The 16,066-nt window shown below is 39.1% G+C and overlaps 1 protein-coding gene across 10 annotated transcripts in view; it reads left to right on the forward strand.

Annotated features, from left to right (window-relative positions):
* MTA3 (metastasis associated 1 family member 3) overlaps positions 1 to 16,066 on the forward strand; it is a 231,789-nt gene that overhangs the window by 103,241 nt on the left and 112,482 nt on the right. For all 10 annotated transcript variants that reach the window (XR_013441677.1, XM_078056247.1, XM_078056248.1 and 7 more), the window contains one exon: positions 591 to 717. Coding sequence is in view for 9 of the 10 variants with exons in the window: in XM_078056247.1 (XP_077912373.1) it covers positions 591 to 717 (127 nt within the window). In the remaining variant the exon portion in view is untranslated. The remainder of the gene's footprint in view (positions 1 to 590; positions 718 to 16,066) is intronic.

The raw sequence follows: 16,066 nt of genomic DNA on the forward strand, positions 1-16,066 counted from the left end.
TTTTTTAAATAGAGTATTCTGGGATTTAGTTACAGTGTTGTAGATAGACTTTCAACCTTTCCTGCTGTCTTTTTCTCTCGCCCACTCCTCTTTCTCACAGTACTTGGTATCTTTGAGGGCTAAGTCACTTCAAGCTTTGTGCTTGCCTTCTCCTTGCGTCTGTCTGTACATATATAGATTGTCACTTCCTTCTCTTGGCTAAGTTTGTCTTTTTTTTTTGCATCTGCTTTCCATCTTCTAAAACCTTTTTTTTGGCTGAAAGTTTTTCTTCTATCGTTGTTTCCACTTTCATTGTCATTGAAATGTGTGTGCATTTTAATTGCTATTTGGTGTAGTTTTATGGGGGAAGAGGAGATAAATGCATATGTTCCATCTGCCATTTTAAAATTGGAGTTCTTCCTCTTTGTTTGTGGCCCCAATTCATGTCATTTTATGGTTGTAACACAAATGACAAGTTAAATAAATGAAATTTGAAATAAAATAATAAAAGTTGGTTTGAAGAAAATTTTGAATGACAGGTTGATCTGTCTTAATGTCCAGATAGATAATGTGCCCTGTAATAATGCATTTTTTGAATTTTATTTGTGTAGAAGAAATTGAGGAAGAATCGGAAACAACAATTGAGGCAGACTTGACTGATAAACAGAAGCATCAGCTGAAACATAGGGAGCTCTTTTTGTCGCGCCAGTATGAATCTCTACCTGCAACTCATATCAGGTAAGAGCATCTCAGAAGCTGATACGAAGTATTCAGTAATATTGTGGCAATTAGAAAAAACACAAAACAGCCTTCTTTGAAGGATTTCCAAACTTGCCTCATGATCTTGCTCAACTTAGTTTACTAAAGGCTTCATAATGGAATTTTATCTTGGAGATTTATACTGTGATTACCATATTAAAGCTTTGCACATGTACTGCAGTCAAGTAACCATTAATCCAGATTTTCCCAATGGATGTGCATACCTGTTAGCATCCTGCAGAACAGTGTCCTGCAAACACTGTTTTAGGAAATGCTGGTCTTCTCCAGATTCCTAGAATGTTACAGAGTCAGACATTAGAACCCTAGAACTAAAACACAAGATCTGTTTCCCAGGCAGGTGATTCTAGACCTTGTAGAATATACGGCCTTTTATTTTCTTTTGAGGAACTCTGGGATGAAAACTTTATATTTTGTATTAATTAACTCGTATGTGCTCTGCACATTGATGGGAAGCCAAAGTGAAAAAATTCTGTCCCTGGTTTGTAGTTTTGGGGTTTGTGGAGGAATGGTGGTGGTCTTTTATGATATGCTCGTGGTAACATTTAAGCATATATATTTTGGAGGTCTAACAAAATGTTTGAACTCAAAAGGTAGCAGTTACTGACCGTCAAGGTCAGATAAACTTTAGAAAGTAGTTGGCATTTACTTAACCTCAGAGAGACAGCGGGGCATGTTTCACATAGCGGCAGCGAGTGAGCGTGGCCATGTGCAGGCGGCCGCATAGGGGCGGGGTGTGCAAGGGAGGGCCGTGTGGGTGTTCGCCTCATGTTACAGCAAGTTTTTCAGCTTTTGTTCACAATCGTTACGTAATTCACCTCTCTACTAGTCATGATTGCCTTAAAAACTGTTTTTCTAAGGGAAATACAATGTATTAATTTTATTTCAAAAATTGGCCCCTCTTCTTTAGCCCCCAGTGTGGGTATTGAGTCTGTCTTTTTTGGCCTAAGACAGGTTTGGAGACTTACTTAAGCTGTGATTTGGTTCTTGTATTACACACACACACACACACACACACACACACACACACACCAGCTCCCAGGACTTTGTACATATTTTTATTTTCAGAAATGGATCCACAGTTTCTAAAGCAGAAATTGTATGACAAAGATACTGGAATTCCTCGTGCTCCAGATCTTTTCAGAAATAATTTGATCTCAGTAGTAACATGACAGCATTGCTATAAAGTTTTTAATTTTTTTAAAATTTAAAAACATTTTTAAATTTTTATTTATTTTTTATTTAAATTAAATTTAGTTAACATATAGTATATTATTAGTTTCAGGGGTAGAATTTAGTGATTCATCAGTAGCATATAACACCCATTGCTCATTACATCAAGTGTCCTCCTTAATGCCCATCACCCAGTTACCCCATCCTCCCACCAGCCTCCCCTCCAGCAACCTTCAGTTTGTTTCCTATAGTTAAGAGTCTCTTATGGCTTCTCTCCCTCTCTGTTTTTTTCTTATTTTATTTTTCCTTCCCTTCTCCTATGTTCATCTGTTTTGTTTCTTAAATTCCACGTATGAGTGAAATCATATGGTATTGTCTTTCTCTGACTGACTTATTTCACTTAGCTGATACCCTCTAGTTCCAAAAAGATTTCATTCTTTTTGATGGCTGAGTAATATTCCATTGTATATGTATATACCACATCTTTATCCATTCATCTGTTGATGGACACCTGGGCTCTTTCCATACTTTGGCTATTGTGGACATTGCTGCTATAAGCATTGGGGTGGATGTGCCCCCTTTGAATCACTATGTTTGTATCCTTTGGATAAATACCTAGTACTGCAGTTGCTGGGTTTTAGGGTAGTTCTATTTTTAACTTTTTGAGCAACCTCTGTACTGTTTTCCAAAGTGGCTGCACCAGTTTGCATTCCCACCAACAATGCAAAAGTGTTCCCCTTTCTCTGCATCCTCGCCAACATCTGTCTTTTCCTGAGTTGTTAATTTTAGCCAATCTGACTGGTGTGAGGTGGTATCTCATTGTGATTTCGATTCGTATTACTCTGATGCTGAGTGATGTTGAACATTTTCTCATGTGTCTGTTAGCCATTTGGCTTTAGTAGGTTTTTTAGGGGACACTATGTTTAGATTGGCTAGAGTTAGTATATTCTGTGTGACTTGGGTCCTTTGCTGGAAAAATTAATCATGCAGGTAATGTAGAAACAGTCATTTTATCTACCAATGGGGGTATTTCAAGAAGTAGGAAAGTAAGCTAATTTTTGTTCAAATAAATGGAACATGAAAACATATTTCATAGTTTTCTTAAAGTTGTATATAACTAATAAATGCTGAAGAGCCATACACATTTATTACTTAATTGGAAGAAGCTAGAATATAAAGATTCATTTTAAGCTCAAGAAGTAATGTGGCTAGTCGTAAGAATCTTGCCAGAACGAGAATCTGACAAATGGTTTTAAAAATGTATCCAAAACATGCAAGTACATTTTTAATTTACCATCCTGATAGCTTAGAATCTGTTCATAAGTAATGTTTCCTTTAAGAGATTGCTTGGAATGGAAAAATTAGTAATGTGTTTTTCATCATACATAAGAAGTAAGATAGTATACTGATATATAATTATCAAGACACCCCTGTGTTGAACATAGAAATTACATAGAATAAATGATCAGTCATTCAGTCACTGTTGAACATATTTTCTGAGTATATTCTAGATTAAGGCATATACTAAGTGCTTGATAAATTAAGATGAGGTCCCCATCTTATAAATTTAAGGAGTTTACCTGGTGAATTTACTGACAATTCTTTTGAATTATGATGAAGCGTTATAAACATTTGAGGCTTTTAATTTTTGTTGTTTTGTTCTCCAAGTCGAGAGGGAGTAGTACAGAGCCACATTTTCTCATCTGTGGCTCTCATTTTCCCAACAGCTGAATGGAGCTAGGGGCAGTCTCTGGCCAAAGCACAGAGCCATGCTAGCCAGCCCTCATGCTGATGTAAACAAGTGCACACTGGAGTGATCTTCACATTTTGCTAATGTTGAAGTCATGCCCTATCTATTTCTGCTGTAACAGGAGAAAATTACTGAAGCCCCATTGTTCTTTGGCAGCAAAGAGGGGTAATTTGGTGAATACTGGCTTTTTATTCTCCAGGGACATTATCAAGTGCCCAGAATTTCCTCAGTGCCGTATGGCATGCAGGAGAAAACCTGACTGGGGCATTCCTGAGGTCCTTTGTAGTTTGTGAGCCACAATACTCATTGGATATTATAAGCTTTTCAAAGTGGCGTGGAGGCAACTCTGTTCCTTCTGATTCCACTGGCAGAGAGAGAGAGTCAACCAGGACCAGGACAGTTCTGGATAGTTAGTGGTTTACTTCGTGTTCGTGAGCTAGGTAGGACTTGAGCAATGAAAATATCTTTGGAACACTTTTTGGGGGGGCAAGGAGAGAGGTGGCTTGCTTCCTGCACAGTGCCTGAGGTCATTAGTAATAGATTATATGCTGCATACACTCTGAAGCACTATAAAATTGTTATGTCAGGTGCTAGACCTGTTATGGATAGACAATACTGTATTCAGTCTCCTAGACAGACCGTGTTTATCAAACTTGGCTTTTAAAAATTCTAACATTCATTGAACCTTTGTGACAGATGTTATTCCAGTTGCTTTATATGTATTTTATTTGATCCTCACAATGACTTTATAAAGTAGGTCCTGTTATTATCCCCATTTTACAGAAGAGACTGAAGCACAAAAAGGTTAAGTAACTTTCAGTTTCACGACTTTTACATGGCAGATTGGGAAATTGAACCCAGACCACCTGGCTGCAGATAGACAGAATTATGATGTGTACACAACTGGAGGTCTTTATTTATTTATTTATTTATTTTTAAAGATTTTATTTATTTATTTGACAGAGAAAGACGCAGCGAGAGAGGGAACACAAACGGGGAGTGGGAGAGGGAGAAGCAGGCTTCCCGCCGAGCAGGAAGCCTGATGTGGGACTCGATCCAGGGACTCCAGGATCATGACCTGAGCCGAAGGCAGTCGCTTAACCAACTGAGCCACCCAGGCACCCATGGAGGTCTTTAAAAAGTGTCAGAAATAAAAGGAAAGCTATTGAGTTACTTGTTGGATGGGTAGGTTCTTTGATATTTTTATTTTTTCACTTAATTTTTCCATTTAGATGTTCAAGTCAAATGGACAGAACTAAATTAAAAATTAAGTTAAATAAACTGTACTATTATACTAAAAGGTGATGTTAGTGTGCTAGATACATAGTAGCAACTGGGAACTACCTACTTGATTGGGTGCGTAAGTTTATGGGTGTGTCTTGTATATGGTCCAATGTCAGTTTTTCTACATCTTGAACACAAAAAGCTTGGCTTTTTAAAAGCTGCTAATTACAGCATTCTGCATGTAATGATTAATGCCTCTTCCCAGCCTCTGGTGCAGGTAGTTAGTCATTTAAAAAGAGCCATTCCTTTCCTGTTTGCCAACCTCGGGATCTGGATCACAGCCTTTGAAGTTATACTTCATTGTGTCTTTTTTTTTTTTTTTTAAGATTTTATTCATTTATTTGACAGACACAGCGAGAGAGGGAACACAAACAGGGGGAGTGGGAGAGGGAGAAGCAGGCCTCCCGCGGAGCAGGGAGCCTGATGCGGGGCTCGATCCCAGGACCCTGGGATCATGACCTGAGCCGAAGGGAGCCGCTTAACGACTGAGCCACCCAGCGCCCTTTTTTTTTGCTTCATTGTGTCTTAAAAGCATTTTCTTAGGTACCTGTTGATTATTGGCCTCAGATATTTCCTGCAGTAAGGGCTTTTGGACCTGATGATTCGTCCTCTAAGTCTGCCTTGTTATGAAGAGAGAGTGGTGGTAGAGAAATCATTATATCCATGTTGTTAGACCCCACCCTCATTCAGAGCATCACTGGTAAGGATCCTGTCTACCTCATTGCTTAATCTTGTCTGTGCGTTTTAAGAAGTCCAGAGAAGCTATTCCAGAACCTGAATGTGATGTCAGCAGTAGGATAAGTCTTAAAGACATAAGTGCACCTTAGTGTTCAAGTAGTCCCTTCATGGCAGGGTGCCTCAGAGAAATCCTTACATTCTTATCCCTTTAAGCAAAGTTTAGGCTAGGATTCCAGAATATGAACATCACCATCTCATCATAATCACTGTTCTTGCTCTGTAGAAGACGGGCTGCAACCACAATCAGTAGGGAGCTTTCCTTGGTTTCAGCCGTGTCGTGCTGCTTCTGCATGGTCTCCTCACCTCCAAAATGAGGAGCTTTCTTAATTCAATTGAAAAAGTATCTTGAGCAGCTGGTAAAACTCGTGGGGTTTATGTATAATTTGTCGAGATGGTTCTAGTCAGACATCATCTTAGAGTGTAAGGTTCTTAAAGGTTGGTGTCCTTATTTTTCTTTTTCCTGCCTACTGGGGAACACAGCATAAAATAGCCAGTCAGAATTGGAAGCTTGCACCGTTTTCAATTAACTTTCTGTTCTTGAAGGAAATAAAAGTCGTCAACGGATAATAGAATTATCTCTTCTCAATTATTACTGACCATAAATGAAATTTTAGATTGTGTGCCTCTCTCCTTTCATGACAATTAAAGATTGGATGTCTGGAATCACAGGTTACTCAGGACTCTCAGGGAGAGTGAGTTATCAGAGTCAACGTCAGGCTTTTACCTGGAGGCCTAGGCAGAAGATAGGAAATCATTTTTGTGCACATACTCTCTGTCACTGAATAAAGTGAGTTTATAGCAACCATGAGAAAGGGAGAAATGGAAGTTTCTAGCAAGCAAGCAGGAGTTACTTGAGGGATGGAGGACCATAGATCTTTTCTTAATCCCCAAGATTAAGGGGATTAAGGGTAAGGAAAAAAATAATTCTTCCACATTCAAGTGTTAGTGTAATTAGAAACATCAGATTGTAATATGTGCATATCCTTTGATCTAACAGTTCCATTTTTTGGATTTTATTTAACCGAAGTTCTTGATGCAAGTTTGTAGAGAGATATATACTGATTTGTTTATTGAAGAATTGTTTTATTTTAGTCAGTAATTTTTACTTTGTGAATAAATGAGATCATTTTCGTTAGTAAGCATGTGTCTGCACATGAATATAAATAGGAATTTGGTATTTGATAGGTTTCAGATTTGTTTTAATATCAGAAGATGTAAGCACCTTTCTTTCTTTCTTTTTTTTTTTTTTAAGATTTTATTTATTCACATGAGAGAGAGAGCACAGAGGGAGAGTGAGAGGGAGATGCCAAATTCCCGCTGAGCAGAGAGCCTGATGTGGGGCTCATCCCAGGACCCTGAGATCATGACCATACGCTTAACCTACTGAGCCACCCAGGTGCCCTGCAAGCAACTTTCATCTTTATGGTTTTCTATATTTCAGGTTTTTTTCCTGAAATGAAGACACATTAGACATAGAATGGGAAGAAGTTTATTTTAAGATTTGTAGATTTGGACCTAAGACATAGAGGGAAAATACCATTTTGATTTCATTTTTAACCCTTTCCTTGCTGACAACATGGCTGGTTCTGCCGAAGACAGAATAGATGGAAATCCATTGAGAACTCCTCTTTATCCTCCTTTCCCCAGTAGCAGTAAACTAGTATCATTAACTGTTGTTACCATGTGATAGCAGACCTGTTTCTAATTTAAGGGTACATTTTTCTTGCAAAATGCTGTTTCTTTCAAGAATCATTGTCAGTTCAGAGGTGCTTGGGTGGCACAGTCAGTCAAGTGTCTGACTCTTGGTTTCGGCGCGGGTAGTGATCTCAGGGCATGAGATTGAGCCCCACGTCTGGCTCTGTGCTCAGCACGGAGTCTGCTTCAGACTCCCCCGCTCCCCCTCCCAGAAGGTTCTCTCTCACTCTCCCTCTGCTCCTCCCCCCTGCAGGCACACGCTCCCTCTCTTTCAAATAAATCTTTTAAAAAAGAATTATTGTCAGTTTATATTCCCACCACAGTATATTAAGACTATGCCCGTTTTGTTGTTACCTCAATTATTATTGCATATTAAAATTTTAAAGATTTTATTTATTTGAGAGAGAGTGTGCAAGAGAGCACAAGCAGGGGGAGGGGCAGAAGGAGAGGGAGAAGCAGGCTTCCCGCTGAGCAGGGAGCCTGATGCGGAACTCGATCCCAGGACCCTGGGATCATGACCTGAGCCGAAGGTAGATGCTTAATTGACTGAGCCACCCAGGCGCCCCTGCATATTAAAATTTTAAAATAAACTTGTTTATTTTCTGATAATGAAAGAATTATAATTTATTGTTGAAATGTTGAAAATACAGAAACAGGCACGCATACAAGCGTACACCCTTGTCGTTCCTGCATTCAGTGCCACTGACATTTGGGTGTATCGTTCATGCATTTCTCTTTTCTAATCTTACGTGTGTTGTTGGATTTGGGCTGCGCGTTGCTGGTATGCAGAGGCTCTGCATTACCTGTGTGTGCCTTCCTCTCTCAATAAGTAGTGCTTGTTCTTCTGCACCACTCGTGTCATCTTTGGTCTTTCTAGTTTGGTTGGTTTGTTTTTAAATATTTGAGAAATGTGGTTGGAAAAGGAACAATGGAACAGCAGGAGGAGGGGAGGACAGTTAAATAAAGGCTGGAAAAATTCCATTCTTGAGAAGCTGACAGACATGCCTGATAAGTTTGATATATGTGAGGGAGCAGAATAAAACTAGAGTGAGAATACTCTGTCACTCAGAAAGAGTGCTCATTCAGAAACAAATCCAAGTGTCACCGCCCTGGAATAGGCAAGGATTTCCTGTGATCATGAAGTTACTGCTCTCCTATGTTTTCTTGAAGTTTTACTGACCTTTTGTATTTTTTAACCGCCCCCCCTTTTTTTTAAAGTAAGTTCTGTACCCAACGTGGGGCTCAAACTCACGACCTGGAGATCAAGAGTCTCATGCTCCACAGACTGAGCCAGCCAGGTGTCCCACCTTTTGTGTTTAAGTCTGTTTTATGTATATGGTGTGAAGAGGGGTCAGTCAGAAAACTAAGGTTAAAAAGATACCATTGGGGCTTTTGGGTGACTCAGTCGGTTAAGCCTCCAACTCTTGATTTCAGCTCAGGTCATGATCTTAGGGTCGTGAGATCGAGCCCTGCAGGGTTCCTTACTGGGCGTGGAGCCTGCTTAAGATTCTCTCTCTCCCTCTCCCCCCTCCCAGAAAAGATATATCATTTACAATGTCATCAAAAAGCGTCAGACACCTAGAATAAATCTAAAGAAAGATGTATGAGAAGAAGGGAAAGATATGTAAAAACTACATAGAAACTAAAAAGGATTGCTGAAGGAATTAGACTTAAATAAATACAGGATAAGTAAATGCATGACAGTATGTCAGTTTTCCCCAAATTGATTCAAAGATTCAGTGCTGTCCCAAGGAAAAGCTCAGCAGGTTTGTGTGTGTATAAGTGTGTGTAAATTGAGAAGCTGATTCCAAAATTTATGAGAATGGAAAAGACCAAGAACATTGAAAGCAAAGTGTTTTCAGAGCATAGTTTGTGGACTCCTGAGTGTCACTTAGACCTTTTCAGGGGCTTTGTGAGATGAGAACTATTTCATAACAACAGTAAGATGCTACTCGCCTTTTCCCTGTGTTGATTTTGCAAAAGCAGTTGTGGGTAAACTCAACATGAACCAAGTCAGTGGCACTAAATTATGCTAGAGTTGTCACTGTATTCACCTCTGTGCATTTGCAGGAAAACAGACAAAAAACTAAAATGACACTTAAGAATGTTCTTGACAAAATAGTACAGTTTATTATTTTAATAAAGCTCAATCCCTCCTTTCTGTTTTATTTTTATTTTTATTTTTTGGGGGTGGGGCAGAGGGAGAGGGAGAGAGAAACTCAAGCAGACTCTGCACTGAGTGTGGAGCTGGACGCAGGGCTCGATCTCACCACCCTGAGATCGTGACCTGAGCTGAAACCAAGAGTTGGAGGCTTAATCGACTGAGCCACCCAGGCACCAATGATTTCTTAATTTTAGTTTTATGGGGGTTTTTTTGTTTGTTTTTTTAAGATTTTATTTATTTATTTGACAGAGAGAGACAGCGAGAGAGGGAACACAAGCAGGGTGAGTGGGAGAGGGAGAAGCAGGCTTCCCGCTGAGCAGGGAGCCTGATGCGGGGCTCGATCCCAGGACCCTGGGATCATGACCTGAGCCGAAGGCAGACGCTTAACGACTGAGCCACTCAGGCGCCCCTAGTTTTATGTTTTAATGTGTAATATCTTACAGCAGAAGTTCTCAGCTCTATCACACTCAACCTCTCTTTTACATATTTTGTAATGCTTCCTATATTATTCTGGAATGAAATTTCTAGATAACTTATTACTATATACATGATACATAATTAGTTTGGTATTGAATTTTGGTTTGAAAATGATTTTCCATCAAAACTCTGAAGGAATTACCCTATTGGACTCAAATGTCTATTGTCGTTGAATAGTTGTTTTATTTATTTATTTATTTTTTATTTATTTGAGAGAGAGAGAGCATGAGAGAGGGGAGAGTCAGAGGGAGAAGCAGACTCCCCGCCGAGCAGGGAGCCCGATGCGGGACTCGATCCTGGGACTCCAGGATCATGACCTGAGCTGAAGGCAGTCGCTTAACCAACTGAGCCACTCAGGCGCCCGAATAGTTGTTTTATATCACATAGATTTTCCATACTTTGCATTATTACCAATTTTTCCCCCTCTCTTAAATCTTGTTAGAATTCTCTTACCAATAAATAAGAGATACAATTCTCTTAATGTATCCTGAAATTTCAGTGATGCCTCAATGGTGAGGATATTTGGTAGGCCATTTTAATTGGAAGAACCCAGTCTTCTTTTATAGCTAGGAGTTCTTTTTCTAATATTTCTTTCAATTTTTTTTTCTCTTTCCAGTACTTATATTATTTGTATGTTAGCTCTCCTGGATTGTCTTTGTTTCCTGTCTTTTCTCATATTTTCTGGTTTTGGTTCTGAGCTAACTCTTTGACTTTTATCTCCTAGCACGTTGGATATTTTAATTTCGCCAACTATATTTTAGAATTTCAGAGGCTCTTTTTTTTGGTCTTCTGAATAATCTTTTTCAGTGGATCCTTTTTTTTAAGTGTTTGATTCATGAATTATTTAAGTTTATTGGTTAATATCCAGACCTGTGGAGGATTTTCCAGTTCTTTCTGTTATTGATTTCTGGTTTAATTTTACTACTATGACTAGTGAGTCCACTCTGTGTAATTTCAGTCTTTAAAGATTTGTTGAGCCATGTTTTCTGGCCCAGCATGTGGCCAGTTGTTGTAAATATTCTATTTACTCCTGAAAACGTTGCATATTGTACAGTTCTTGTGTATAGTGTTCAAGAGTGTTGATGGTAGGGGCACCTGGGTGACTTAATTGGTTAAGTGTCTGCCTTTGGCTCAGGTCATGATCCCAGGGTCCTGGGATTGAGCCCCTCACCCCCTCCTCCTGCTCAGTGGGGAGTCTGCTTCTCCTTCAGCTTCTGCTCCTCCCCCTGCTCATGCTCTATCTTGCTCACTCTCTCAAAGAAATAAATCTTAAAAAAAAAAAGTGTTGATAGTATTGTTTAATAAAAAAATGTGTCATCTACACTTATTGTGGTGAGCATGGCACAGCATATAGAATGTTGAATCACTATGCTGTACTTTTTTTTTTTTTTTTTAAGATTTTATTTATTTGAGAGAGAGAGCACGAGCAGGGTGACAGGCAGAGGGAGAATTAGACTCCCTGCTGAGCAAGGAGCCAAATGCAGGGCTTCATCCTGGGACTCCAGGATTATGACCTGAGCCAAAGGCAGACACCCAACCGACTAAGCCACCCAGGTGCCTCTATGCTACTTTTCGAAACCAACACATTATATGGCAACTGCTCAATGCAGCCTATTTTTGTTATGAATGCAGTATTGCACAAATCTTTTTTAAAAATTCTAATTTGTGTCTTCAAAGTTCTCTTTTGTTGCTTAAACCACCTCTTTACTCCAGATTCAGTTTTTGACTTTTTGTATTCATCTTTTGTGCTGTAGTCTTTCCTCAAGTATTAGGTGATTCATACCTGTCTGTTTCATAAAACTAAGGGAATAATGGCAAAGCCAATCAGGAGTTCTGTTCATGTAGTCCGACTTTATTAGTAAGTTTCCTGTTAGAATGTGTAGTTGGTTTTACTAGGACCTTTACTTAAAGAAGACTAGAATTTTTTTACAGCTCTGCCAGGTAGATCAGTTCCATCTTTCCTAGCATCAGCTATTTTTAAGCATATTTTGGGCTTTGTCTGGTTGTATTAGGTCAAACCACCAATGGCATGTTTAATAGTAATGTGTAGGGTGGGCATTTGTGCCTTGTTCCTAATTTTAGTGTTTCCCTGTTAAATGAAATGCTCATCCTGAACTTTGGTTTACACTGCTCAGTCTCTTTTATCTGTCATTGTCTTCCAGAATTTTCATGAAATCTTTGAAACCATCATGGGTGATGGCTTTTTTTTGAGTGATTTTAGGTTCTTTTATTTCTAACTCTCTTACTTTCATTTTAAAGGCATCTCAGAAAAGAGGAGATAAACATTTGAGCTTTGCCTGTCATTTAATTCATTATTCTGTTGAGACTCTAAAAATACTACTCTCCCCCCTCATTAGAATGCTGTTAAACTTCTCTCAATTAGGTCACTAAAAAATACAGTTTACAGTATTGGGACTCGTCTCTTTGTGTCTTTGTCAAGTAGAGTTATCAGACTGTTTGGGAAATGCATTGTGACTCTGGTAAGTTTATTCACCATTGAAAAAACATTTCCATCCATTTTCAAAAGTTGGAATTTGAAAAAATTTTTGATTGATGTTTTACCTAGAGCAAATAATATTTGAAGGTAAAATTTTTCTTTAGGTGGTCATACATATCAGAAACTAATTAATGAACAGAAAATGTATATCTATAAGCAGTTGTTTTTTTTTTTTTTTTAAGATTTTATTTATTCATTTGAGACACAGAGATATATAGAGAGAGAGAGCATGAGCAGTGGGAGAAGCAGAGGGAGAGGGAGAAGCGGACTCCCCGCTGAGCCAGGAGCCCGACGTGGGGCTCGATCCCAGGACCCTGGGATCATGACCTGAGCTGAAGGCAGACGCCCAACCATCTAAGCCACCCAGGCGCCCCAAGCAGTTGTTTTTTTAAGTAAAAAATGCCCCAGAGACTGCAAAGCTATAGTTAATAGATGAGAGTTGATGGGAATAGATTGCCATAGTGAGTTTATGAATTGGCATGGTTGGGGATAGTATATCCATATGTGGCTTGAAGTAAACTGGTATCCAAAGGTGGTGGATAATATAGCAAATTTTTTTTTGTTGTCTATATCACAGAAAACTGATCTGCCCCCCTTCTTTTAAAAATATAAAACATTTGGTTGGAAGGACAAACATTGTTAAAATGTCTATACTGTCCAAAATAATCTACAGATTTAATGCAGTCCCTATCAAAATACCAACAGTATTTTTCACAGAACTAGAACAAACATCCTAAAATTTGTATGGAACCACCAAAAGACCTCAAATAGCCAAAGCAATCTTGAAAAAGAAAACTGGAAGTATCACGATTCCAGACTTCAAGTTATATTACAAAGCAGTAGTACTTAAAACAGTATGGTACTGGCATAAAAGTAGACACATAGATCAGTGGAACAGACTAGAAAACCCAGAAATAAACCCATAATTACATGGTCAATTAATCTTCGACAAAGGAAGAATATATATGCAATGGGAAAAAGTCTCTTCAACAAATGGTATTGGGAAAACTGGACCGCTAGCTACGTGCAAAAGAACAAAACTGGACCATGTTCTCTTGCCAGATACAAAAAAATAAAATCAAAATGGATTAAAGACCTAAATGTGAGACCAGAAACCATAAAAATCCTGAAGAGAGCACAGGCAGTAATTTCTCTGACATCAGTCATAGCACAATTTTCCTAGATGTGTCTCCTGAGGCAAGGGTAATAAAAGCAAAAATAAACTAATTAGGACTAAATCAAAATAAAAGATTTTTGCACAGTGAAGGAAAAAATCAACAAAACTAAAAGGCAGCCTGCTGAATGGGGAGAAGATATTTACACATGACATATCCAATAAAGGATTAATATCCAAAATATATGAAGAACTTGTACAGCTCAACACCCGAAAAATAGATAATCTGATTAAAAATGAGTAGAAGATATAAACAGACATTTCTCCAAAGAAGACATGTAGGTGACCAACAGACACATGAAAAGATGTTCAGGGATGCCTGGGTGGCTCAGTCGGCTGGGTGTCTGCCTTCGGCTCAGGTCATGATGTCGGAGTCCTGGGATGAGTCCTGCATTGGGCTCCTTGCTCAGTAGGGAGCCCGCTTCTCCCTCTGCCTGCTGCCCCCCCTGCTTGTGTGCTCTCTCTCTCTCTCACAAATAAATAAAATCTTAAAAAAAAAAAAGAAAGAAAGAAAGAAAAGATGTTCAACATCAGTTATCAGCAGAGAAATGCAAATTGAAACTGTACCTGTCAGAATGGCTAAAATTAAAAACTCAAGAAACAAGTGTTGGTGAGGATGTGAATAAAAAAGGAACCCTCTTGGGATGCCTGGGCGGCTCAGTTGGTTAGGTGTCTGCCTTCGGCTCACGTCGTGATCCCAGGGTCCTGGGATTGAGTTCCACGTTGGGCTCCTTGCTTGGCGGGCAACCTGCTTCTTCCTCTGTCTGCCTCCCCCCTTGCTTGTGTGCTCTCTCTCTCTCTCTGATAAATAAATAAAATCTTAAAAAACAAAAAACAAACAGCAACAACAAAAAAACACTTCTCTCAAAAAAAAAAGGAAAAAAAAGGAACCCTCTTTCACTGCTGGTGGGAATGTGACTGGTGCAGCCACTTTGGAAAACAGTATGGAGGTTCCTCAAACAATTAAAAAGAGAATTACCCTATGGTCCAGTAATCTCACTACTGGGTATTTACCTAAAAAATAGAAAAACACTAATTCAAAGGGATACATGTACCCCTATGTTTATTGCAGCATTATTCACAATAGCCAAACTATGGAAGCAACCCAAGATAGATGAATGGATAAAGAAGATGTGATGTGTGTGTGTACCCACATGCACACACACACACACAGGAATATTACTCAACCATAAAAAAGAATGAAATCTTGTCGTTTGCAACAACATGGAACTGGAGAATATTATGCTAACTGAAATAAGTCAGAGAAAGACAAATACCGTATGATCTCACTCGTATGTGGAATTTAAGAAACAAAACAAAAGAGCAAAGGAAAAAAAGACAAACCAAGAAATAGACTCTTTATATGGAGAACAAACTGATAGTTACCAGAGTGGGGTGGGGTGGGGAGATGGGTGGATGGGTGAAATAGGTGAGGGGATTATAGCACATACTTGATCATGATGAAAAAAATAAAATTAAAAAAATATAAACATTTGGGGAGGATATGTAATATATTGACATGGCTCCAAATCAAAATATGGGGTTCAAAATCAAAATATGGGGTTCAAAATCAAAATATGCGGTACACAGTAAAATTTCTCACTCCTTAGACAGTCCCCCAGCCCATCACTGTTTCGAGAATCTTATGTATACTTCCAGAAACATTTCATGCACATAGAAGCAATGAGGTGTGTATGTTTGTGTTTGTAGTAAGTCATGGAGTAAATTACAACACTGTTAGGTTGTACGTTGTAAACACACTATAAAGGCACTTATATGAGTTGTGTCTTTCCACAGTAAGCTTTATTCAGTCAGAGCAAGGTTAACATACTTGGAAAGCACGTTTGGGATTCCAGACTCAGTGACATTTCACTATGCATTCAACTTGCCTTCATACAGGGCACATAAAGCAAAGCATAATACAAAGTCACACAGCAGACAAGATACAGTAAGGGGTAAGAAGTTAACGAACCAGACGCCAAGTCAGTCTGTGAGCGCACAGTTGAGATGAGGCCTTGGTCCCATCCAGGTCAGCTCTTGGTGCTTACTGCTTATTATGTTCAACCAGTGGAGGATCTCTGTTGCGGTCAGAGATCAATTGGGCAGAGCTTTCAGGGGCAGTGGCCTTTTTAATGCGGTCAGACATGGAAGCGTCAACATCTGGAGAGCCTGTTTGCTGCAAAAGTCCTTCCTTTTTAGAGGAGTATAGTCATTCTAGGGCCTTTGCAGGCCTCTTCTAGTTGTACTGATTATCAGCTCTCAGTTCTTCCAGGCTCTCTTGGCTTTGCTGGTTATCAGTTTTGGATGCCATCAACCCATACTGGTTTTGGTGATATCTGGTCTTAGCTGTAATGCCCT

This window comes from Halichoerus grypus, chromosome 10, assembly GCF_964656455.1.
Source record: "Halichoerus grypus chromosome 10, mHalGry1.hap1.1, whole genome shotgun sequence".
NCBI lineage: Eukaryota > Metazoa > Chordata > Mammalia > Carnivora > Phocidae > Halichoerus > Halichoerus grypus.